Raw genomic sequence first — 26,668 nt, 5'->3', positions numbered from 1 at the left:
GATACCCCTACCATGGGAAAAAGATTTTGACTACCCTATCTATGCCTCTATGTCACCCCTCAGCTTCCTTTGCTGCAGGGAAAACAAGCAGCCCTAATCCAAGTGGATCTTGCACCAAAAGTACAAGCTATTCCCTAATTTAGCACCAGCTAGCAGCCTCACACAGAGACTCTACAGGAAGCTGAGGTGAGAAATGAAGGGAAGGGAAAAAGTCCCATTGAAAGGTTTGGGTGAGAGAGAGGGTTGAGACAAATTGAAGGAACTTTACCAACCTCTAGCACTGCTGCAACTGACCTGTGAATTTGTTGATCTCAAGTATATTAAAACTGGGAGACTTCCTTTCACCTGAAACAACACAGGGTATTCTTTTATACTTCACTGATCCTTGAGATACACAAAACGACATTGGATAAGGACAACGGAGGGCCAGACCTTGAATGCCCCTTTCCACCACTGACAATGTAATGAGCCAATGAAGCTCACTCTACTGTGAAGAATGGCCAATAAATGAGACATGTGTGAGTGAAATGATAAATGAGCAAGATTTATTATTGGGATTAAAAGAGAAAGGTTTCCATTTATACAGTTTTGAAATTTTAAAATCTCCCCAAGTGCTTTTAAATCTTGAAGTATAATCCTTGTTGACGGCTAACATGTCCACAAAACATTGATGTTTTTTCACTGATGTTTGATAAGAGTTAACTGTTGGCCAGGACACTGAGGAACTTTCATGGTTTTCTTTCAATGGACCATTTCATTCACCTGAGAAAGGCAAGGGTTAACATTTCATTTGAAAATGAGTTGTAAAGACACAGAGAGTCTATAAAGGGATAAATAGATGGATGGACAAGTGGGGAGCCGTGTGAAAGAGTGTGAGGTACTGCACCAGTTATAAGAATTTAAAAAAGTAGAATACTTTTTAAATGAGGAGAGATCATAGTAAAGGGATCTGAGTATGCTGGTTCATGAGATGCAAAAGCATTAGGTGCATCAGTTAGAAAAATGTTGTATTAGCTGTTATTGCAAAGGGTTGGAGTTCAAAAGTAAAGACTCTTGCTGAGATTGTATGGGGCTTTGATGAGACCTCATTTACAGCACTGAAATCAATTTTGGTTGTTGTACCTAAAGGAGGATATACCTGTCTTGCAGTCAGTGCAGAATAGATTCAGTAGACGTGGGTGTAATCCAGTGGGGGAAAAATGAGTAAATATGACGTCTACTTACAGTCATTTAGAAGAATTTAGTGATTTCAGTGAGGCATACAAAGTTCTGATGTGGATTGAAAAGGTAAGGGTTTAGCCTCGTGATGAGAACTGAGCTAAGGTCTGTGGAAGCTCAGACATTCAGTATATTCAATTTTGAAATCAATGAATTTTTTACAGTGAGTGGACCAGGTGGGAAAGATGGCTTGAGGCAAAGGCTCAGCTGTTTTCTTTTTGAATGGTGGAGCGGGCAGGAGAGGTTGTAGTATCAACACCTGCTTCTGTATTTATATGTTCTTATGAAAGATGCACCTTCATCAGTGCATTGCTACCTCTGTACAGGACTGAATCATTACTCTGGCCCATGTGCTCAAATCTCTGAAGTGAGGTTCAGACCCATCATCTTCTGATTTAGATGAAAGCAACAACAACTGAGGAGAGCCTTTAGGAAAGGGAGGGCAGATTTTCCAAAACCCTGCATTGAAAATTGCACGGTAAACTAACCAACCATATCTCCTTCTTGCACTTCTGCTCTCACCCCTTCTCTTCCAAGCCAGAACAAGGACGGTATTTTCCTTCTCTTCACCTTCCAACCACCAACCTCCACATTCAAAGGATTATGCTCAGGGATTTTCACCACCTTCAACAGGATTTCACCACTTGACCCATCTTCCCCTCTCCTCCCCTTTTAGCATTTCAAAGGGACTGTTCACTCCACAACTCCCTGGTCCACTCTTCCATCTCCACCAACCATTCCCCTTCTCATCACATTTGCTCACTCAACTGCAGGAGATGCAACACACCCTCTCTTTTACCTCTTTCCACCATCCAGGATTCAACACAGTCCTTCCAGGTGAAGCAGCAATTCATTTGCACTTCTGCCAATTTAGTGTTTTGCTCTTGTTGCTCATAATGTGGTCTCCTGGACAGTGGAGAAACAAAACCTGGATTGGGTGATCATTTTGTAGAAATGCTGTGAGAGCAACCCTGAGTTTCCTGTTGCCTGTCACTTACCCCATCCTACTCACCCTCTGACCTCTCTGTCTTTGGCCTCCTACACTGTTCCAATGAAACCCAATGTAAGCTTGAGGAACAGCATCTCATCTTCTGTCTGGGAACATTACATCCCTATTGAATTTAACAATTTCAGGTAACCACCCTTTTCTCCTCACGGATATAGTTGTACCCTCCTGTTTCAATTTGTTTTTTCTGTCTCTTTTGTCACTATATTTGGATAGGTACATGGATTGGAAAGGTTCCGAGGCATATGGGTCAAACACAAGCAAATGGGACCAGGACAGATGGGCGTCTTGGTCGCCACAGATGAGTTGGACCGAAGGCACAAGAGATTCTGCAGATGCTGGAAATCTGGAGCAACACCCACAAAATGCTGGAGGAACTCGGCAGATCAGGCAGCATCTATGGCGGGAAAAACTCCTTTCACTCCCCTCCCCCACCCACCTACCTTCCCACTCTCACTTGGACTCTGCCCTCTTCCTTTCCAGTCCTGATGAAGAGTCTCAGCTGAAAACGTCGACTGTTTATTTCCCTCCCTAGATGCTGCCTGACCTGCTGAGTTCCTCCAGCACTTTGTGTGTGTTGGACCGAAGGGCCTGTTTCCATGCTGCATGACTCTATGACCTGCCAGTTTTTAAAGTAATTGTTTCCACGACAATGTTGGTCTGCTCCCTATCAGAGATATATTACCTGTTCTTTCCATCCACCCACTCTCTGCAACACAACACACACTGTTTTCTTAATTTTCCTGTTTTGGTGAAGAGCCCTTTACCTGAAACGTTAGCTCTGTTTCTTTCCCCACTGGTGCTGCCTGACCTGTTGGGTACTTCCAGCATTCATTATTTTGTTTTGAATTTCTACCATCTGCAGCTTTTTTCGTTGCAGTTATGAAGTATTATTGGCTACATAGTTTGTCAGAATTAGGTGGAGAATGTATATATTGTGACTCCAAAAGTTTTACAAATTCTGTGGAGCAGTCTGGATGGATCAATGGATTCTGTTCTACCTGAAAACTTTCACTTGTAAATAAATATTCCATCAGCTCCTGCCACTAAGTTCTACAAATCTCTTAGGTATGTCAGTAACATTGGTGTTGGGAGGGGTTAGCCGACAACTGGAGCCTGCTTTGGTCCAAACTAAAATTGAATTCCCACATGAAGCTGAAGCTGTGTATATTATTCATCAGTAAGATTGCTGTACAAAGACAGTAATCTAATTCTTGCACTCAGGTAGAACGCATTGGAGTTTAGCTGCCATGGTTTATAATGTAATTTGAGCCTTTCAATTAGATTACTGCCTTGTAATCACTCTTAGGTATTAAATCTAAACGAGTGAAATAGTTCTCTAATTCATAATGTTTTTCCAAAGGTTCCTGTGTATTGTTGGAATTGTCTCCTTCTGTTTATTTTTCAACCCAATCCCTCTTGTGTTACTAGCTCTGAGGATCAGTGTTGGCTTCTTGCCCTGAAGATCAGTGGTGGCTCCAGGATCAACTCTATCTCTCCCCTCTCCCATCAGCTTAAGTCTAGGGTTGACCAAACCACCAGTTGTAACCTTTGGGCAGGATAGCCCGGTGTTTCTTCCCCTTGTTGGAACATAGAACATAGAAAAGCTACAGCACAATTCAGGCCCTTCGGCCCACAAAGCTGTGCCGAAAGATCTTTAAACATGGATCTCTTCCAAGAATGCACGCAAGTGACAGGAGGGGCGAAGATACAGTAAGACAGTATAGAGTTGAAGATCCTTATATACATGAAGAAGGTTGAAATCATAGAGGACAGCGCACAGAGTAAGAGTCTATAGCTTCAATGAGAAAGGAGGAAATCCTGGAAAGAAAAGCCTACATTAGTCTGGTGTCCTCTTCGCTCCCTCTTACTGTTCAAGTTTACTCAATAACAAGTCAGAACTTTGATGAAATTTAGCTGAGTTGGGTGAAGGAAGCATAGTTAACTTTGCACAACAAATCCTCAGCTACCAAGTACAACACTATTTATCAGCGTCTTCTGGCAATGATCGTTGTGGCATCCTGTGTTTGTGTCAAATCTGTGTGCGTTCAAGTTCAGTCCAATCTTTGAGCATACATTCAAAGCCAACACTGCAGTGCAGGGTGGAAGGAGTGCAGCATTGTGAGAAGTACTGCCTTGTGCATGACATGCTTAGCCAAACCTTTTGTGCCCTTTCAAGAAGACGCAAAATGTTCCCCACTATTACTTCAAGAGCAGGTGTTCTGGACAACATTAATTCCCTAATTAATTTGATAAGAACATACTTTCTGGACAATATCACATTGCTGAGATCGGTTGCTTGCTGTATGTAACTATCTATTCTCCACTATGGCTCTGCTTGTGGTGCAGTGGTTAAATTATTGGACCAGAGGCCCGGATTACCTGAGTTCAAATCCTACCATAGAATCACAGCGATACAACACAAAACTAGGCCCTTCAGCCCATTGAGTTCTTGGAAGCCATCTAGCACCCATTTTTACACTTACCTTATCCCAACTCATTTTATTCTCCCCACATTCTTATCAACTCCCCCTAGATTCTACAACATCTACACACCAGTGGCCAATTAACTCCCAACCTGCCTGTCTTTGGGATGTGGGAGGAAACTGGAGCCACTAGAGGAAATCCATGCAGTCATAGGGAGAGCATACAAACTCCACATAGACAGCATCTGATGTCAGGATTGAACTGGTTCTCTGACGTTGTGAGGAGGCAGCTCTACTAGTTGCACCACTGTGGCACCCCCAAACCAGGGAAGCTGTGCAATTTAAATTCCATTAATAATCAGGACCTTGGGGGACAAAAAACAACCATCAGTTGTTGCAATGATGACCGCAAAACTAAAACCAACTGGATTGTTGTAAAAACACAGATGGCTCACTAATGTCTTTCTGAGGAGGAAACTTGTCCTCCTTACCAAGCCCAATCTACATGTCGCTCCAGGCCCAGCCTATGTAGGTGACTGTGTATGTGGGTGATTGCTGGTGCAGCAGTGAGCAGCAAATTGGGAGACAGGACAGATCTGTTGTGTCCATTTGGAAAGACCATGTTGTGAGGAAGTTGAGAGTCAAGGTGACATTCACCTCCAAGAAGAAGGAGTTCAAGCATAGGAGCCCTCCCACAGATCGTCACACAACTTCAGTGGTATTAGTCTTGGAAAACCTGCGCCTGCAAATGTCTCATTCATCAGAGAGGGCCTGGTAGGATGTAGTGTCTCTGAAGACCCTCTCGGAGTAGGATCTTCACTGACTTGGTCTCCTGGTCTGAGGTTCCTGACCCACCCAGTATGGCCAGCCGTAGTGCTGGACACTGCGTCAACACAGGAGTACTCATTGAATGGGTATCTCAACAGCTGAATGCCAGGGAAAGCACTCTTAGTAAGTTGTAACCCACACTGCGCACTTTGAAAGGTGTTATCTTCGGATAAAAAACAAACTTGTGCAATTAGCACCTAAAAGGAGAGTGTTACCCTATCCAATTTCCAGACTAAAGTGTTTTATCTGAATAACTTCCCAACCATAATATTTTTACACCCTTAACCTAGATTCTTCAACCCTGCAATCCAGTCAAGACGGACTACAATCTATCAGCAGGTCGACAGTGACAGAGAGTTGGACAATTAGAGGAGCGCAGTTGCCCATTTCTGATGCCCACTCCTGAAGCATAGCGTCTCTCCAGTAGCATGGTATAAACACAAATTTGGGTTTACTAACTTCAGTTTGGACAACAGTTCATAAGAAAATAGGTGCAGCAATAATCCCTAAGACCCCTCAAGCCATCTCTGCCCTTCAGCAACTGAACTTCAATAACAATTCCATTCCCCATATCCTGCAAGACATTTGGAGCCCGTAAATCCATCATTTAACTTTTAATATACACATTGTCTGATCATTATAAGTTCACAGGGAAGAGAATTCTGACATTTTAAATTCTCTGACTGAAGGAACATTTCCTATCTTATCCCAAAATGCTCAACCTTCTATCCTGAGGCTCTGACCCCTTGGACTAAACACTCAGAGTTCTGAGCTCCATTTTATGTTGGTGTGGGAGACAATGGGTGTCACAAGAATAGTGGCATCATAAAATGTATGGCTAACAGGCCAGAGAAACAGCCTTTCAGTATCAAGCCTTATACTTCAAAGTCAAAGTCGAGTTTATCGTCTTATGCACGAGTACATGTCTGCAAAGGTGCAATGAAAAACTTGCTTGCAGCAGCATCACATCGCATTATATAAGCAGCATTCACAAGAAAAATATTAATTAAACAAACAAATTAAATCTTCCTTCTCTCACTATGTATATGAGGAAATAGACCGGTTTTCTCAGGCAGATCATTAGCCAATGATTCTGTTCTAGGGTCTATTTGCACAGGGAAACATATTTTTTCGTCCTTGATCTTAATTGCAGTGGTCTTCCTTTGAATTCAACTGTCTCTGCATTAGCTTATCTCAGTTCTCAGTCTAGGAACACCGACTTTAAAACTATAATTTTTGCTTCCAAATCTCTCCATTGCCTAACCCTCCTCATCTCTGCAACCTTCTCCAATCCATTGGCACCCATGCCTTCAGCTCCCTAGGCTCTAATCGGTGGGATTGCCTCCCTTGCACAAACTCCTCTTCTTGCATTCCACCTTTAAAACTAACCTTAAAATCTGCCCTAATATTTCCTTATGCAATTCAATGTCACATTTTCTTTGACATTTGATAATATTAGAAGTGGTAAATCAATACATAAATGTAAGCATTGTCATGAACATCTGATTCACATTCACTGAAGTTATGTGAGCTAGTAACCACCTTTCGTATATCAAATTTGGAAGCAGTTAAGATCCAGTAGAATTGATCCTTGACTACAATCCCAAAACCTCCACATGTCTGATGAGAACCAAGTGGAAGTGTCAAAATTGAATAATAATTAGAAGATGGTGGAATAACGTCTCCAAGGCCATGAAAGAATGAGCTGATCTTTCTTTTTCACAAGGGTAGTCCCTCCTATGTATTTCCAGAATATTCTTTTCTGAGCTTTTGAACCTTATTTTCCTCTGTACTAAACATCAATCAAATACTTTAAGCACAGAACTTCAGAAGGAATCTGTTGGCCTTGGCAGATTTTGAAACTAATAGTGTTGGATGGTTGAGTTAAATTTTGAGGATGAGTTGTATAAACTTGGCTTATGTTCCCTTGGGTTTTAAGTGGCTGAGCAGTGTTCCATCTGAAGGCTTGATAGTGACTGGGTTGTGGTCCAGTGGATTTTGGGTCGTCTAATACCGGCTGGACAGACACAGTAAATGGCAGAGACTTTAGAAGCATTGATGTACAGAGAGAATTTGGATTGCAACTTCATAGCTCCCTGAGAATGGCAACACAGGTGGATAGGGTAGTGAAGAAGCTTGCTTGCCTCCATAGGCAGAGGTATTGAGTATTAAAGTTCAGACTTCATGTTGCAGCTATACAAGACATTGTTTAGATCACATTTGGAATATAGTGTACAGTTCTGGTCACCACACTATGGAAAGGATGTGATTGTGCCTGAAAAGAGTGCAGAAGAGATTCACCAGGATGTTGCCTGTTATGAAGGGCTTTAGTTATATAGAGAGATTGGATTGGAGTTACACAGAGAGAGTGGCTGGGATTGTTCTCACTGGAGTGTAGGAGGCTGAGGGGTGACCTTATTGAGACTTATAAAATTATTTGGGGCATAGATAGTTTAGATAATCACAGTCTTTTTTCCAAAGGCAGTGGGGCATAAAACGAGAAGACATATGTTGAAGGTGTGAGGGGAAATATTTAAACGAGATCTGAGGGGTCAGTTTTTCCACACAGAGGGTGGTGGGTGTATGGAACAAGCTGCCAGAGGAGGTGGTAGGGGCGGGTGCAATCACAGCTTTTATAAAGTATTTGGACAGGTACAGAGGGATGTGGGCCAAGTGCAGAAAATGGGTTTAGCGTGGATAGGTATCTCCCTCAGCATGGACGACTCAGGCCAAAGGGTCTGTTTCTATGCTGTACAACTCTATGACACTCTGACTCTATGATGTTAGGAGATGAGATGATGCAGCCTGGAATCATAAAAATATCGGTGGTATAAGGGAAAGGCTGGCGGAGTTAAACTAAGAAAGAAGATATTGGATAAAAGGAACATGCAGAGCTGCATGCTACACTGCTCAAGGTTAGGAAGTTCAGTTGTAAATTAGAAATGCACAACTGCTGTCTCAGCTCCGGAAACCTGGGTTCAATCCTGACCTCCCATGCAGTCTGTGTGGAATTTTCATATTCTTCTTGTGACTGCATAGGTTCCCTCTGGGTGCCCCAGTTTCCTCCCACATCCTAATGTGGTTATTGAATTGGCTTCTGTAGATTGCCCCCAGTGTAAGAGAGTGGTAGGAGAATCACTGGGAGTTGATGGGCATGTGAGAGGGAATAGGTTACTGGGAAGTAAGTGGGAGAATGGGATTGCTCTAAGAGCCAACAAAGACTTGATAAGCCAAATAGCCTTCTTCTATGTTGTAAGAAAATAAGAAAAATAAAATTTGAATATGAGAAATTGCTGGAGATACTCATCAGTTTAGGCAACCTCGCTAGAGAGGAATAAAACACTGTTAACATTTCAGGTTGATGTCTGTTCATTAGATTTGATAAAAGGTCATCAATCTAAAACATTGACTCTGTTTCTCTCTCCATAGATGCTGCCTGACCTGTTGAGTATTTCCAGCATTGTCTGATTTTTATTTCAGATTTCCAACATCTGCAGTTTTTTTTGTTTTGTTTTCTTATAACTGTCGAAGTTAATGCCCTTTTGCAGAGACCAAGGGGCTTCCAGAATAAGTAAAGACATTTATCGAAAATTATATGAAGTGATATTATCAGGGAAGCTCTGAATGAATTCATTTTAGATTCCTTTCTTTGCCATTTTAATGCATGCAGAAACCTATTTAAAATAAATGAGGGGAAGATGAGATGAGCACATTAGGCCTTCATACAACAACTTCACTGACAGTAATTTCTAATCGTTAACAAGTTTGCTGTACTGAGCCTTGTTACCAAACATTATCCTAGTCTTGCATCCTTTGGGAACAATTATGTACACTAATGAATGTTATTTTGACAATACTGATCACTGCAACCATCCAAAATCATATAATTTATTAATTTTTTCTGAAGTTAATTACAGCTCAGTAATTATAGGAACAATACTGTAATCTTCAGCATTGCTCAGTGTTTTGTTTGTGCTCTACAGATATCTGTACAAGCTTCGAGATTTGCACCTGGAATGTGACAACTACACCGAGGCTGCTTACACACTGCTCTTGCATGCTAAACTACTCAAGGTTAGAAATGTTCTTTGCAAAATACAACTGCATGGCACCTGCTGTAAAGATATAAATGGAGTCAAAATTAACTGTTCATATCCAAGTTTTCCATTTAATACATCATTGTAAAAATTCGAGCTGCGTTGGGAGAATGTGATGGAGGACATTCACTTAGGGCTCAAGAAAGATAGGTGCTGAAAGATTTAGCTCTGGTCATTAGCACTGAGCACGCAATGTAACTGTGTCAACACATTATATACAGCTCTGGCAGAAGACGACTTTTTGTTGTGACTATATAAGGTGTTAGCAACCAGGCATGGATTTCTAAGTATTGAGGAGAAAGAAACTGTGGAGATCTAGGGGTCCAGATTCTAATAGCTCAGACCCAGAAGCACGTGTTTTGATTCTTGCACATCCCCTCTGTGATTTAACCCAGTGTACATCGGAAAATGGGCCACCCAGTGGTCAGTTGATACCAGCATCTCATGACTGTGCTTCAGTCCAGTCAGGAAGATTATTAAGGCCTTGTCACCAGAGCATCAGTCTTTTCAGTGTCAGTTGAAATTGAAATGACCCTGAAATAGAGATTCATAGTGAATGTGGTAATGTTCGAACAACTATCACCCCATTTATATTGATATCAATTGTGGCATCCATAAGTCATTTAACAGGCATGGACTGATCCGGTGAAGGGCAGAGGTGAGGAAGATCCTTTGGGCAATTTTTGCTTGCAAGCCCATGTGGTGCATCTTGGATCAGCCATTTAGAAAATCCTAGCTATTCCCACCCTAACTTTTATACCAGCATTCAGCTGCTTATTAAATGATTTCAGGATGCTTGGCATGTAAAAATGTACCATCATTAGCAGCAGGCCAAACCTAATCTGACATTGATCTGCACCATGACTGTAGTTATTTGGCTTTGTTCAATATTCCTTGATTTCCTTGCTACAGAACTCTATTGACGTAATTACAGAAGCACAAACTGACCCCTGCCATCCATAGTTTTTTTTAGGGAAAGAATTCCAGGTTTCTGCCAACATTGGTGTGAAATTCCTCTTCCTGGTTTTGCTAAAGAATGGCATTGGTTTGTATTTATTCATTCAACCACTGTGCATTAGCAGGTACTGCGTTCTAACTGCTCACTGAGAAAATGAGTCTCTACATCCTAACAGCTTAATAACTAAACTAAGTATGTTGGATTTTAATGAAGTACTGTTCAGAAGACTTCTATGTGAAAACTATCCTTATAATCTCATCTCTGTTATTTTTTATCCTAGTTTGTTTTATTGTATTTGCACCATTTTCCGCAGCCTTGATTGCTATGAAGATTAGGTTTATAGGGACAGGGTATATGAGAAAGCAGAGTGGAATAACAGCAGCTGTATGGAAGGCCAAATGGCCTAGGAGAATTTTATTTGCCTCTGCAGTAGTTTGCTTTTGACTGTGCAAGAACTGCTACCTGGTGAAGATCATTGATTGATGCCACTTCAAGACTCCACTATTGATTCACTGGTGTACATAAGATATACCAAAATAAAGGAGGGCATTTGGCTTGCTTCTCCCAGGATACCAACCCTGTTCTCTTCCAGAAATCAAATTAGAAAATACTGGAAATTCTCAGCAGGTCAGGTAGCATCTGGGAAGAGAGAATCAGTTAATGTTTCAGGTGCAGGATAAAGAGAAAACATGTTGGTTTTCAGTGGCAGAAAAGGTGGGGTAAGGATTGGGTGAACAAAGGAAATAGCTCTGATAGGGTGAGACCAAATGAGTTAATGTCGCAGTTAGGATCAAATTATGCTTTTAGTCTGCATTGTGTCGCTAAAATTGGAGAATTTGATATTGAGTCGAGAAGGCTGCAACATGCTTGGACGGAAGATGAAGTGTTGTTTCTGAAGCTTGTATTAGATCTCATTGTGACAGTGCAGGGAGCCACATACCAAAGGTTCAAGAATGGGAGTGGGAGTGGGATGGTGAATGAAAATCACAGGTAATGGACTGGTTGCATGTACTCTATCTGGATAAGCTCTGCAGGTACACAAGATATCTCTGGGAGTTATGTGGGAGAAATAGACTAATTGCTCTTTTGAAACATCCGAAATACTTAAAGAAGAATTGAAAAGACATCTCAAGGAATGTGTTAGTATTATGGATATCTCCAAGGACTATGTCAATATTTATAGGGATCTCTGGCTAAAATGTCAGTATTTACAGGGCTATTTAGGGAGTTTGTCTGAATTTACAGAGATCCCCAGTGAATGGGGCAGTATTTACAGTGGTCTCCAGGGAATGTTGCAGTGTTTGTTGAGCTCCACAAGGAATGTGTCAGTATTTCCAGAAATCTCTGGGGAGTGTGTCAGTACTTACACATTTCTCCTGTGAGTGTGTTAGTACATACAGAGATCTCCAGGGAACGTGTCAGTATTTTTAGATATCTCCAAGGAGTGTGGCATTGTGTATGGAGATCTCTAGGCAATTTGTCTGTATCTGTGGAAATCTCCCAAGAGCGTCAGTATTTATAGAGATCTCCAGGGAATATATCAGTAAGTACTGAGCTCTCCATTTAATGTGTCAATATTTACATGGGTCTCCTTTGAAAGTGACAGTATTTATAGTGACCCTTATTTACAGGGCTCTCCAGGGAGTCTGTCAGTACTCACAATGGTCTTTAGGAATGTGTCATTACCCGTGTTTTCTGAGTGGTGTGCCTTGGTTTACAGGAGGGCTTCTGGTTAGAATTTCCTGGTGCTTTCTCCTCCCTCTTTAATATTCCTTCATTAAAATTCAGTAATATGTTAATCGTGTAATTAGTGACAGGTGTGATTCATACTTTAGCTGCCAAACGTGATTGGGTGTAAGAGCAGTAAGCTTCTTGATGGACTGAAAGAATGACAAAGCTTGGGAACAAAGGGAGTGACACAGTGGGTTGGTCACCATTTAGTTTGTACCGGACAGGGTAGCGGTTGAAAAGAAGTGGTGCACTGGGTGATAAGCAGAATGAACTGGGGCAGTTTTAGGATTGTTTTTAACAATCTTAGTAATACCTTCTGCTAATCTCACAATTTATGATTCTTTTAACAATGTTACATTTGAAAAGAAATGTTTATTTATAGGAATAAAGTTTAAATGTGTACAGGCAGCAGGCAGATCTGGAGGAGAGTTATGAGTAAGAAGAGTTAGTGACATCCTGGTCCAAAGTACTAATTTGCTAATCTTTAGATATGGTACAGTGTGGTGCTATGGTGCTGACACATTTCATAAGCAACACTGCCCGAAGAACAGTGCACTCTTGGCTGGAGCTGTTGGGTTGAAATCGAGAACTTGGAAAAAAAGGAGTGAAAATGAAAAGGAATGTCACCTTCAAAACAAATTTCTTACAGGCAGTGGATCCATGATACATATGAGGACTGACCCAGTTTTCATTCTCTGCTTTAGTGGTCTGATGAGCAATGTACATCCCACGTTATGCCAAGGGATTTTCAGATCTCGCAAACGCAGCGGCAGCTGAAGGAGAGCCTGTACAAAACCATCATTAATTACTTTGACAAGGGAAAGGTGAGTGTAAAGTGGTTGTGCTTGAACCTCCCCAGATCAGTAGCAGTTGTTCTGTTGAATTTAAAGTTTGTAATAGTAAGGGATGTTAGTGTTGGAAAATGGATCACTCTGCCATCTCAGACACACAGTCTCAAGCCCAAGCTCTCTCAGGTTGGGCACAGTCAGGTTGGGCACAGTCAGGTTGGGCTGGGCCTTGAAGCTTTAAAACTAAGCAGTATCCTATACTGTATCAATAAAGTTCTATATTTCACTAGTACCAACTGCGGCTGTTGTGAATGTGATCAGGAGTATTTTAATACCAAGCCTTCACCTATGCCGGGACCTGGATTGAGAATGTGCACGTTAATACTGAACAGGAAACTACATTAGATTTACCCATACTCTACCTGTGACTTTGTTTCCACAGGTGATGTGCCTTTTTCTTGGTGCAAGTAGACCCGAGTCCTTAGTAACGATGACCACAAAACTACAAGATTGTTGTAAAAAAAACCCTCTGGTTTATCAATCTCCTGGGGACTGAAGTTGTTGGTGACACAGTGGTGCCATAGTTTGTGTTGTTGCCTCATGGTTCTAGGGAACCCAGGTTCGATCCTGACCTCTGCACTATCTGTGAGGAGATGAACCGTTCTCCCTGTGACTGTATGGGCTTCCCCAGGTTTCTTGCTACATCCTCCCTGGTTGGCTGCTGTAAATTACCCCCAGTTTAAGTGAGTGTTAGCAGAATCGGCTGGGAGTTGACGTGATAGAATAAGTTATAGGGAAATAAATGGAGGATGGGATTGCTTTGAAAACTGGCATTGACTTGAAGGGGCAAATAGTCTCCTTTTATGTTGTAAGAAAATGTGAAATTTGCAATCCTTTTCCAGTTTGGCCAAAACTCCAGACCCACTGATATGGTTGTCTCTTAAATGCCCTCTGAAAATGGCTGGGCAACCATTCATTTCAAAGACATTTAGGGATGGGCAATAAATGCTGACATTTTCAGAAATGCCCAGATCCCCAAAAATGAATATAACAAAAAAAGTTTGTTAGCCTCAGTCTTACTTCCAATCAGTTTCTTCATTCAAGAGTCCAGCAGGATGGACCATGTGTCCCTGAATTCTTCGCTGTAACTAGTACACACCCAAATGATTTAGGTTATGTCTTCACTATGAACATTTCAAAGAAAACAAAGACATTTTGTTCCTCTGGAGCTTTTTCCTTAGGACCTTATAAAGTGCTTCACAGCCAACAAATTGCTTATTATTTTATTGGCGACAGTAGCAGCCATTTCATCCATAAAAAGGCTGTAAGAAAAACTGCTTTAGTGTTATACACTAAAGTGAGGAAGGTTATCAACAACACGAGAACTTCACAGCTCTTCTACAGATAGGACCATGGGACCTTGGTTTAAAGTCTAACCTGGAAGACTGTAGGGCGGGAGATGCGGTGACTTTCTCAGTGCTGCTGTAGTCTCAGAATGGATCAACTATTTGTACTGGGAGTAGACCCCTCAGGCTTCTGACATGGGTGACTGCCACCAATGGGACAAGCTGAAAGTGCATTCCTACCTGCTTTTGTACGCTGCATGGGGATGCTCCTATTTTTATAACCAATCATGCTATTTTGCTTATATTTATTTTTCTTCATGTTGCTTAGTATCAGTTTGTAAAGAATCTCCCCAATCATTGGGCCACCCTGCACATGAGACAGGGAGGAAGAGAAGAATTTTCTAGTCAGATCTATTGCAGCAGAATCAATTCCTTGATCTGTTGATGTAGCTAAAAGAGACGCAAGCCACTCACTAGGTGGAGAAGATGACAAAACAAAGAAATAGAAAAATGCGATAAGGCAGGCTTTTGGACCCAACATCCACCAATCCTCATACAATTCTGGACCAAACATATGCCAAACAGCATGGGTGATACATTTCTGGACCAAGCATATGCCAACCAGCATGGCTAAGACAATGTTGCCAACATGTGCCAGCCAGCATGGGTGATACATTTCTGGACCAAACATATGCCAACCAGCATGGTTAATACAATCTTGCACCCAACATGTGCCTGCCAGTATGAGCAATACGATTTTATGCCCAATATGTGCCAGCCAGCATGAGTGATGCAATTAGGAGTCTCAGCAGTAATTTCAACTTGAGCTAAGTGCTAAGGATTGCTATTCTTGGCAAGCATGACCTTGCATACATGTGGTAATGTAATACATAGAGTTAGGCAATAAATCCTTTTTTTAGGTACACTCACTGAAAACCTTACAGACCAGAAAAAAATGGACAGGCCAAAGCAACAAATTACTTATTCAGCTTTTATTTAAAAAAATGAAAACAATAAATATAAGAAAAAAGTCTTGGAAGAGTAATCTCAACAACCTCAGGACCCAAATTACCTTACAGTCAATTAAAAATGTTTGAAATGCAATAATAAATTCAGCAACTAAATTATAAATCAGTAAGGTCCAACAAAGTGTAATAAGGTGATGATGAGATAACCTAGTTTTAATGACGTTTATTGAGGGATGAATATTGACTAGGATATTGGGGAGAATTCCTTCTCCCTTTCCTTGTTTTTTGATAATTGTTCTTTTAGTGCTTTGAGAGCCTTTACATCTACTTCAGAGGGCAGACATGGCCATAGTTTAACATAGAACAGTACAGCACAGGAACAGACTCTTTGGTCCATGATATCTTTGCCGAACGTGATGCTGAGTTAAACTAAATGTCTGAGGAGACACGAGAGACTGCAGATGCTTGAATCTGGAGCAACACACAGAGCATTGGAGGAGCTCAGCGGGTCAGGCAGCATCTGTGTAGGGAAATGGACGATCAATGTTTTGGGTCAAGACCCTTCATCTGGATGCTGATTGGTCATTTGGATGTCCAGACGAAGGGTCTTGACCTGAAACATCGACCTTCCATTTTCCTCCATAGATGCTGCTTAACCCACTGAGTTCCTCCAGCACTTTGTGTGTAAAGTAAATCTCTTCTGCCTGTACATGATCCATATCCCTCTATTCCCTAGGCACATTCATGTAGCTATCTAAAAGCCTCTTAAGTGCCACTGGCGTATCTTCTTCCACCACTACCCCTGGTAGCCCATTCCAAGCATGTACCATTCACCATGTAAAAAACTTACCCCGCACATCTCCTTTAAACTTCCCCCCTCACCTTAAATGCATGTCTTCGAGTACATGACATTTCTACCCTGGGAAAAAGGCTTTGACTGTCGACCCTATCTATATCTTTCATAATCTTATGAGCTTCTATCAGGTCTCCCCTCAGCCTCTGACACTCCAGAGAAAACAACCCAGGTTTGTCCAACCTCTTCTTATAGCTCATGCCCTCTAATCCAGGCAGCATCCTGGTAAACCACTTCTGCGCCCTTTCCAAAGCCTCCACATCCTTCCTGTAACGGGTGACCAGAATTGCACACAACACTACAAATGCGGAGTAACCAAAGTCTTGTAGAGCTGCAACATGACTTCCTTACTCTGATACTCAATGCCCTATATTTAATGTCACTTCTGAAAGACATCACCTCCTGTCAGGCATCATTCAGTTGGTCATCATTACTTTGGAGTACCAGCTCGGGCTATGTGCTCATGTTATGGACTCACCTCCATCTCCTGATTTCTCAAGTTCCCCTCAACTCTTTCCAATATCTCCAACCATCCCCCACCATGCCCCAAACAGATATTGGCAGGGAGTCCTCCTTTTCCACTGCCCTCCACCGCAAGCGACTCTTCCCCACTTGAGATGCAACTAGTCTCCACAAAAGATGGTGCCCGACCTGCTGAGTTCCTCCAGCATTTCCTGTGTGTTTCCCCAAAATGAAGAGCTGGTTGATGCACACAAAATGTAAACCAGTCATAGAATCACAATACTGGACATCGTACAACTCCCAACACCCACTCTCGATTTGAGAGTAGGCTCTTCATTAGTCAGAAGTAGGTTCAGTCCCAAATATATGAGGTGAAGACATAGAGCAAAAGCAGTAAGAGGAGAGGGAAAAGTTTACTCGAGTGTACACTTACCAGTCCTCCATCGAATCATCCTACCTGGAACGGTCACAGCTCAATGATCTCTTGCTAATGAGACTGCTTCTCTTTTAGATGTGGGAGGAAGCCTTGAACCTCTGCAAAGAGCTGGCAGAACAGTTTGAAATGGAAATTTTTGACTACGAGCTTCTCAGCCAGAACCTGGTAAGTTTTCATGAGCAGCCTGCTGTGACAAAATGCTTCAAAATGCCAATTCTCAAGCTGTCAGATCCAAAAACATTTTTTAAAGCTCTAAAGCTCAACATTTCTCTGGGACCTGTTAGCTGCCAGATATATGTTAGGTAGCATATACTTTTCTCATCATCTTTGCTGTTTTTTGCTAGTTCCATAATCACTGAATAGTGTTGCAGAGGTTGCTAATTCCTTGAGGGAGTTGTGCTAGTATCCACTGTAGCAGATGGCCAAGGATGTTATTGCAGCCATATTCCTGAAACACAGAATCTTCATCAGAGGGGTACGAGAAGCAGGTGCTTGGGAGCCATCATCATATATTACTGCAAAATGCTCATTGCCACCTGAGCAAAACATTGGCACCCCAATAATCCTGCCCTTCAAGGAAACGGGACAGAAGACTTATAAGATCCAAGTTTAAACTCACCTCTCTTCGTTGTAACAGTCCGATCAGTCAATACAACTGCAGGGTACTACTTCTCTTTCTCCAGGGCTAATCAGATGTTGGGGGCTGGTTTCTGCACCATCTCACCTTAACATAATTCCTCACAGGTCAGGCTGGGCAGTGAGCAGACTATTTAGATGTTAAAGGGGACATTTCCCATTGTCGTCAACCTCCAGATGCACTGATATAAGAATTTAACAAAAAGGACCCAGTGTTGGTCATATTGCCTTGATCTGTCATTCAACAAGATCATGGCTGAACTTCTATATCAATTCCAATTCATCTACACTTTCTCCTTTCAATGCTTTGGTGAACAAAAATATCATCCTTAACTGCACTCTGTTGCTGAGGTATGTAGAGAACTGGAGTCGGTAATTAAAAAGTTAACCTTGTTCTGTGTAAAGATATTTACTTTCATTGTGTTGACCCCCCAATACTCTGAGACGATATGAGCATCACTGACAAGGCCAACACTTATTGCCCTGCTCAGTTGTGTTCCAGGATGTGATCACGGGCCTTTTCCTTGAACCCTTTCAGCTTGTGTGATCGTGATCTTTCAGGTGCTGTTAGGTAAGGAGATCCAGGATTTCTGACACAATGACGATGGAACCGTAATATGTTTTCAGCCAGGAAAATGGGTCATCTAGAAGGAAACTTGCAGGTGTTGGTGCTTCCAATTCATACGCTGCCTTTGACTTTGAAGTTTCTTGAGTACAGAGAACAATATGGATAACTGCCTCGGAAAACAGGACCAATCCAATTTGGTGAATTACCTGCACATCAATTCATTCTTCATCATCGGCATTGTAATACCAGGTGCTGCCAAGTGGCCCTTACTCACTAGCACCCTACTCATTAATGCATGGTTTGGATTCACCCACTGGGCTCCAGACCCCATTATGGTCTAAACATGGACAAACGAACCAAATTCACGAGGTGAGGTAAGATTGACAACCGTCAAGAACAGGGCAGGATTTGACTGAGAGTGACATCAAACAGCCTCAGCAAAATTAGGAGTTAAGAGAAACTCTTTACTAGCTGGAATCAAACCAAATCAATCACCTCAGGCTTAAGACATTGCAGGACTTCCTTCAGGTAGTGTGCTACGCCCAACCATCTATTAGCAATTTCATTGATGACCTTCCCTGCATCAGAATTGGGGCTGTTAGCAAATGATTGTGGAAGATTCAGTTCCAACTACAGCTCATTAAATAAAAAACGGAATGTGACAAGATCAAGTTAACATTCAGTTGTAGGCTGATCAGTGGCAAGTAACATTCATGTCATACAAGTGCCAGGCAATGCCCACCTCCAACAAGAGAGAGGCCAACCACTTCCGAGTGAAATTCAGTAATTCTTCCATCACTGAATGCTCTACCAGCAACTTCCTTGGTGTGTCACCATTGACAAAATCTCAGATGGACAAACCTTATAATTTCTGTGGTTGCAACACCATGTTATGATCTGGGTATCCTGCCATAGATGGTTCATCTCCTGACACCGCCAAGCCTTTCCACCATTTGCAAAGCACAACTCAGGAGCACGAAGGAATACCCTCCAGTCGCCTGGAGGAGTGCTACCCCAGTGACACACAAAAGTTCAACACCACCTGGGTCAAAGTAGCCCACTTGACAGGCAGCCCATCTCTCTCTCTCCAAGCATTCACCCCCTCCGATGGCATTGTTTCTTGCAGAGTACACCATTTACAAAATGCATTGTAGCAACTTGCCAGGGATTGTTTGGCAGTACCTCCCAATCTCATAACCTCAACTACTTAGAAGAAGGATATTAGGTGCAAGAGAAAACCATCCCCTGCAAGTCATCCTCCAAGGCATTCTGACATTGATATATGTTGCAAAATTCTCTTACAATCACTGGGTAAAAATCCTGCAACCCCTCCCCAATCTCACAGAAATGTGGGAATACCCGGACCCACAGAGACTGCAGTGGTCCAGCAAGGTGATTCATCACATCTTCTCAACAACATTCTGGTTGGACATAAAAGTCCGACATTCAAATTGACACTGAAGTCCTGATTGTGTGTAGAAAAATTATAAAGATTCAAGCATATTTATTGCAATGTTGTACTGATTTCTTTATAAATACTGTGAGTTTTTGCTTGTCTACCCACAGAAACAGCAAGCTACATTCTACGAGAACATCATGAAAATCTTGCGGCCAACTCCTGATTACTTCGCCGTGGGTTTTTATGGCCGTGGTTTTCCACTATTCCTCAGGGTGAGTCTTTGATTTCAGAATTTTGGGCGTCAGAATGGACATGGTGTTGTGAAAATTGACCCAACAATGGTGAGCAAGAGGGATGGATTTAATGGGTGGGGAAAGAGATTCGCACGGCAATCAGAGACATGCAGTTTGAGCTTGCCAGTATTTAGTTGGGTGAAAATGTTTGCTCACTTAGCAATGAGTGTTAGACAAACAGCTTCACCATTCAACAATTTGTGGAAACGTTAAGTAAATTGATGATGAGGTAGAGGTGGCCGGCAACAATGCACAGAGAGAACCTCGCCTGGTTTCAGATGATAGCACTGAGCAACAGGAAGAAGATGAGAAATTCCAGAGAGTCAAAGTTAGATTCTTGGAACACTCCAGAGATAATAGTGTGTGATCTTGAAGAGAAACGAACTGTGGCTCATCGTCTGACTATGATGGATAGGTAAACATAGAAACAGGTGACTGTGAACCCAACCAACTGAAGAATGGTGCTGAAGCATTACAGGTGAGTGGTACAGTCAGGTATGCCAAGGGCTACAACTGACATGGCCCCTGGAGATGTGGGAAACTTAATGACAGAAAGGGTGTGTAGATTTGGAAGCAAAGTGCTTATAGTGATTGTAGAAAGGAAAGGGAGCTCCATGCTGGAGGAACTCAACAGGTCAGGCAGCGTTCTGTGCAGGGAAATGGACAGTCGACATTTCGGGTTGAGCTTATTCATCTGGACTTGGAAAGGGAGGTTGGACCTTGGCCATAATTTGCAAGGACCAGTGGTTCATAGGTACATTTTCTGACAAAAAGGATGTTGATGGCAGAAACAGGCTTGTGCCTGAAGAGAGAGAATTGGTAACAGTGTTAACTATCTCTAGGGCCAAGGAAGATAGTTGGTGGTCACTGTTTAGGTGGGAGTAAAGTCAAAGGATTAAAAGGTGAGTCTCATGAACAAGATCAGCCAGGAGAGCATGAAGGGACATTAAAGCTAAATTATAAGAAGCATGTCCTGGACTAGGGAGGCTGGTTTGCCCCAAAGGCCATTGGCTGGGAGAGAAATGGAAGAGGCAGCCGATTTGATGATCTGGGTCTTAGGAATAAAGAAGCTTATGAGCTTCTTGCTCATGTTAGCAACATACCTGAAGGACACAAGGGAGAAGGATTTACAATGGAATTTTCTTGAGTGAAAAAAATGCTTTAGGTGAGCAAAATCCAGAAGAGTGGGAGTATTAAAAACAAGAGGACATAAATTTAAAATGAGAGAAAGGAGTTTTAAAGCACCGGAGGTAAGGATTGAACCTGGGTTGCTGGAGCTGTGAGTTGGCAGCTCTACTAACTGCAGCACTGTGCTGCCCGAGTGTCAACGCTCAGTATTCTTCATAGCTTGCTGAAGAGTCTCCATCATCAACCAGCCCACTGAAACAAAATACCTTCTGGATTCTTTTGAGACCACAACAGCTGACTCATTCACTGCACTCTGTGATGTTCAGCTAGAATAAGGGAACTCAGATGATTGTTGGGAATACATTTAATGAGTTTCCTCTCATTCGTCATACACTCGGCCAGTTTACTTTCTAGTGGTGTGAATTTTCCAAGGGGATATAATTGGGAAGTGATGCCTAAAATTGCGCTTGTTTTGAAAATTTATCAGCAAATATCATGGAAATAAAAGGTAAATATCAGATTAAGCATTGATATCCTCATGAAAGGGCCACATTCATACTGCACCTTCCTTATTTAAGTATGAAAATTAAATTTTCAAGCCATCTAACCATTCTTCATGCACATTAGTCACTTAAGAACCTGCAACTGGGAAGGATTTTTCAATTTTTAATGTGAATCATTCTGAAACCATAAAAATACATTAAAAGATAGAAAATTGAGAAGAGCCCTTCATGTGGGTAATTTTTAAAGTTGCTTTCAAATATCACAGTAAAACACCATGAAAAATAACTTTGCCCCTTGATTGTGAATTCAATATCCCACCTTGTAAAGTCTTTAGAAAGGGCAGGGTAAAAGAAGAGCAGAAGAAATGGATTTAGTGTTTAAAGTTAGAATATGAGTGAGGGAGAATATAGCTCAGGGGATGCAGTCATAGATGGTCTGTGGTTGGAAATGTGGAATGAGGGAGAATGTGACACAATATACTCTCAGCAATAGAATATACTTAGACAGATGATAGAAGGGGTGCAGAAAAAGCAGAGTTGTTTAGTAGGAAACTTTACTTTTCATATCAACCAGAAAGTGGGGTGTGACCTAAGGCCGAAGTTGGTGACCTGGAAGTTCTACACCCAGAGGTGTGACGTGATTGGATCTTAATGAAAACTCAGTCGCTTGGTTCCCTCTGCGTAGATATGTCATAACAAAGAGACTGTGAAACATGTTCAGAGACATCAAACAGTGGGCAGTGCTCAGTTTGACACCCCTTGCACAAACCTGTTTTGGGTTGCAAGGCCAACAAATAGCAAAGGTCAGTCATACCGAAACCTGCCTTCGACCGAGTCTGATCAAAATTCTATTTAAAGCGGGTTCAATCAGGTCCACTGCCAGGGATTCCATGGTAGCCATTGTCTTCACGTACATTAATCCCACTTCCCAACCATCTCCCTTGCTGCTGACATCATCAGACTCCTGATCACTTTTCTAACTAACATCCCCACCTTGATACCTGGAGTTGCCTGTACAACTGACTCATTCCCACCTCCACCCCAAACGTTGAGCTGAAAGCCCAATCAACCTTGACATGCAAATCTATCTCTGACCACTCCACGACTCTCAATCCTAGCTAACCTCCTCCAAAAATTTAGATATGTGAGGCAGGATTTCCCATGAATAAAACTATGCTAACTCCTGCTAGACTTCAAATCCTTTCTCTAACCAATGCCCCACTCTCAAACCTAGCTGCAGCCTTCCCCAAGACCCCCATACCATCTCTGAGCAACCTGAATCCTATTTACGATGGACCCCCAGACAGACAATCCTACTGATCCCATCTGACAACAAATCCTTCTGCTACAATCCACCTCCCTACCCCACCTATCCTCGCTAGCTCAACTCACTATCGTACCAACCATTGCGTAGCTACCAAAGGAAAAGACTTACTCCACACAGAGTTTGCAGTGCTGTTGCCTCTTAACTCTAGGGAACCATGTTCGATCCTGACCCCAGGGGTTGTTTGCACAGAATTTGCACATTCTCTCCATGTCTACATGGGTTCCCTCTGGGTGCCCCAGCTCCCCCCCACATCCCAAAGACCAGCTGGTAGATTAATCAGCTGCTGTAAAGTATCCCTTGGTGCAGGTTAGGTACAAAATACTGAAAATGGAGTTGTGAGAGGGAATAAGCTGCAAGGATACAGGAGATTGAAGTTGTGGGATTGTTCTACTGGGAGCTGGCATACACCCAATGGGCTGAACAGCCTCCTCCTGTGTTGTAATAAGTAAAACATTGCCTGATAGGGCCCTCAAGCCTGGATCCCACCCAATGGCACTTTATCAACACTTCAGGTGCTGCAATAATTCTAGGTCTGTGAATGTTGGGAGTCTATTCAAGAGAGTTTCTGCAGCAATATTTTCCAGCAGCAAAGGGCCAGATAGAGCTTATAATCTAATAATGAAACATTAATTAAATCATGAGAATATTATGATTGTATTCAATGTTGGGTTTGAAAAGGAGAATATTGTAACAGTTACTGAAATTTATCATTTTATTACAATAATCTTTACAGGAGAAGACCAAAATCATCAACATATCACAACAGTTATTGGGTAAAAATGCAGAAAAACAGTGGGAGGTGTTCAGAAATGAATTTAGCTTGGTATATATCCAACACATCCCCCGAGGGAAAGATTCCTACTTTGCAAATAAATCAGCCTTGCACATCACAAGAGATGAGAGATAACGTGTAAAAAAAGTTGCATGCAAATTGCAAACTGTTTTGTTGGGGATTGAGAGAAATATAATGAAAAGCAAAAGAGGTGAGAAAGGTACTGAGACTGCAAGATGGGAAGAAGAAAACAAGTTGTAAGGAAAGCCAAAATAAACGTGACCAAATTGCACTCATAGAGTCATAGAGTTATACAGCACAGAAACATGTCCTTTGGCCCAACTTGTCCATTCTGACCAAGTTGAAAAACTGAAGTAGTCTTATTTGCCTGTGTCTGGCCCATATCCCTCTAAACCTTTCCTGTCTATGTCCAAATGCCTTTCAGGTGTTGTACCTGCTTCTACCACTTCCTCTGGCATTCATCTTATTTTAGAGGAAAGAGAACAATGAAAAGAAACATTGGTCTTTGAGAAACGGAGTGGGGAATATTGCAAATGAAAACATGGAAATGAGAGTCTTGTTAAGGACCTAGCCATGGAGTTTACAGCAGAGAAGATTTCATTTCAGAGAAACTAATAATGGATCATGAGCTGCAGCTCACTAAAATTAAAGTTGAGGTTCTGCAACGAGTCCAGCCTGAACCATGTTGGCTGCAATGGGGTATTCTGAACATCGCACCTCAGAAAACATATTATCTCATTGGAATTAACATATTGCAGCTTCACCAGAATTTTAACAGGACTTCAAGGGTTAAGTTACAAAGAGAGATTATCTGGTTGGTATTCCTTGGAATTTAAAAGGTCAGGGGTTGATCAGGGATTTCTTAAATGAATTGATTGGGTAGTTCGAGAGAAAAGTCTTCTGTTGATGGGGTAGTCTGATAATGGCGATCATAATCTTAAAATGGGGATCATAATCGTAAAATGAGAGTGAGGCCATAATGTGGAAAAGTTAGGAAGCTCACTTTCATATAAAAGGGTCTGAATTATGGAACTCTCTCCCACACATCAATGGACACCTGTTCAATTGGTAATACAGAATTGAAGTTCAATAGATTTTGGCTAACCAAAGATGCTAAAGGTCATGGAAAGTGGATAGAACTAGGAATTAGACAACAATGATCTATTGATTAGTGAGCATGTTTGAGAGCTAAATGGCCTATATGGGTTCCTATATCCAGAATCTGCCTCTGAAAGCATTGGTATAATTTTACACCTGTTTTGAATCAATCTAATTGCAACTTATTTATTTGTATTGCTCTTTGATTTAGGGGCTGAACCTGAATACTGTGCTGCTCAGAGACTGACAGGCTGATATAAAAAGACTGAGGAAATTTGCAAGTAGAGCCATTACATTCACAGCACTTGAGCTTCCTCAGCCTTTGATGTGCAATATTTGCTTTACGTCGCTGATTGCATGTGTGCCTTGGGATGCATTATAACACCAATATCATGAGCACAATGTATCAGTTTATGGGAGGAGGTTAACAGGCAGGAATGTGCAGACGAAAGGAAAGCAATTAGCACTGAATTTTTCAAATGAGGTTCTGGGCAAGTTGTACCCCATTCTTTGGGCTTCTCTTTCCTCCCTCTTGTTCCACTTGCTAACTGTACCTCCTGAACTCAAATCCATCCTCAAAGTGTCCAAGAGGCAGGATTTTCACAGCCACTCCCAGCTCATAGGGCAACTACTTAATGATCATACCAACTGTGTTGTAGTTAGTCGAGCTCTCTTACTTTCTTTGAGCACGTATATCTGAAGAACTGTACACAGATGAGGTCACAGCCACACTGATGGAAGTGAGAGAGGCAGAGGAGAGTCTATTGTTGGAGGAAGGAAAACGAAAACATTCGTCTCTTTTCTTACTGATCCCAGTAACTCTATGAGCCACAGAACCTCCCAACTTCCTACTGCTAACACCAATGAAGGAAGAATGCTGCAGCTGTTTAATTGCTTTGGACGTAATGGGTCAGGGCTGATCCTTTACCCAGCTGAATACACAAGTTGCAGCAAGAGGTTATAACATGCTGAAAATTCACTTGTTTCTTCCTTTCCTAGTCCAGAGGCCAGATTGAACCAGGGGTTTAGAGTCATACAGCACAGAAACAGGGCATTTGGCCCACCACATCTACGTCGACCAGTGGGCATCCATCTGCATTAATCCCATCCTCCAGCACTTGGCCCATAACTTTCTATGCGTAGGCAATTTTAGTGATCCTCTAGATACTTGTTAAATACTATTAGCAACTCTGCTTTCACCATTCGCTCCGGCAGTGCATTAAAGGTACTCACCACTTTCTGGGTTCCCCTCAGCTTCCCTCTAAATCTCTTACTCTCCTTCCCCAGTGCTGTAGCAGCTCACGTTGATCCAGCAGGCTTATTTTGCAATTATTTGCAGTCAGTTGTATATCCTGGAAGTCATGTCAGGAATATAATAAAATTCTGTCGTGTTTATATTGTACCAATTTTGTTCCAATCTGAACCTACATTTGTCCCAATAAACATCTTGCATGATGGATGTTATCATTAAAATCACCAGCCTTACCCCTGTATCTTTCCACTGGGGATTATTTACTGGTGTGGAGAACTATAGCCTGCTTCAGCCCTTTATTCTGGCTATTAGAAGGTACTTGCTGACAAATGAGGTATAAAAATGATAATTACTCAATTCAGAACCTTAATGAATAGGTGCACATGCCTCAAAGGAACAACCTGTCTGTAGTGTCTCCACGCAAAAGTTGTGGACTAACATGAAGGATAGGGAGAGAGGAATCAACTGAAGCATTATAATTGCAACATTAATAATCCCCAATGCTGGTTATGCGAGTTCTGGCTTTGATGCAGTTCTCCCCCTTCACCTTCAAA

General features: G+C 41.9%; 1 protein-coding gene across 2 annotated transcripts in view; it reads left to right on the top strand.

Annotated features, from left to right (window-relative positions):
• Nucleotides 1-26,668, top strand: part of LOC127569055 (dedicator of cytokinesis protein 2-like) — a 528,829-nt gene that overhangs the window by 432,747 nt on the left and 69,414 nt on the right. For both annotated transcript variants that reach the window (XM_052013336.1, XM_052013337.1), the window contains exons 37-40: nt 9,462-9,552; nt 12,969-13,088; nt 17,193-17,282; nt 19,888-19,992. In XM_052013336.1, the coding sequence (XP_051869296.1) occupies nt 9,462-9,552; nt 12,969-13,088; nt 17,193-17,282; nt 19,888-19,992 (406 nt within the window). The remainder of the gene's footprint in view (nt 1-9,461; nt 9,553-12,968; nt 13,089-17,192; nt 17,283-19,887; nt 19,993-26,668) is intronic.

The sequence above is a fragment of the Pristis pectinata genome, chromosome 4 (genome assembly GCF_009764475.1).
Source record: "Pristis pectinata isolate sPriPec2 chromosome 4, sPriPec2.1.pri, whole genome shotgun sequence".
Taxonomy (NCBI): Eukaryota; Metazoa; Chordata; class Chondrichthyes; order Rhinopristiformes; family Pristidae; genus Pristis; species Pristis pectinata.
Note: the sequence above shows the minus strand (reverse complement) of the source record. Positions and strands in the feature narration are given on the sequence as shown.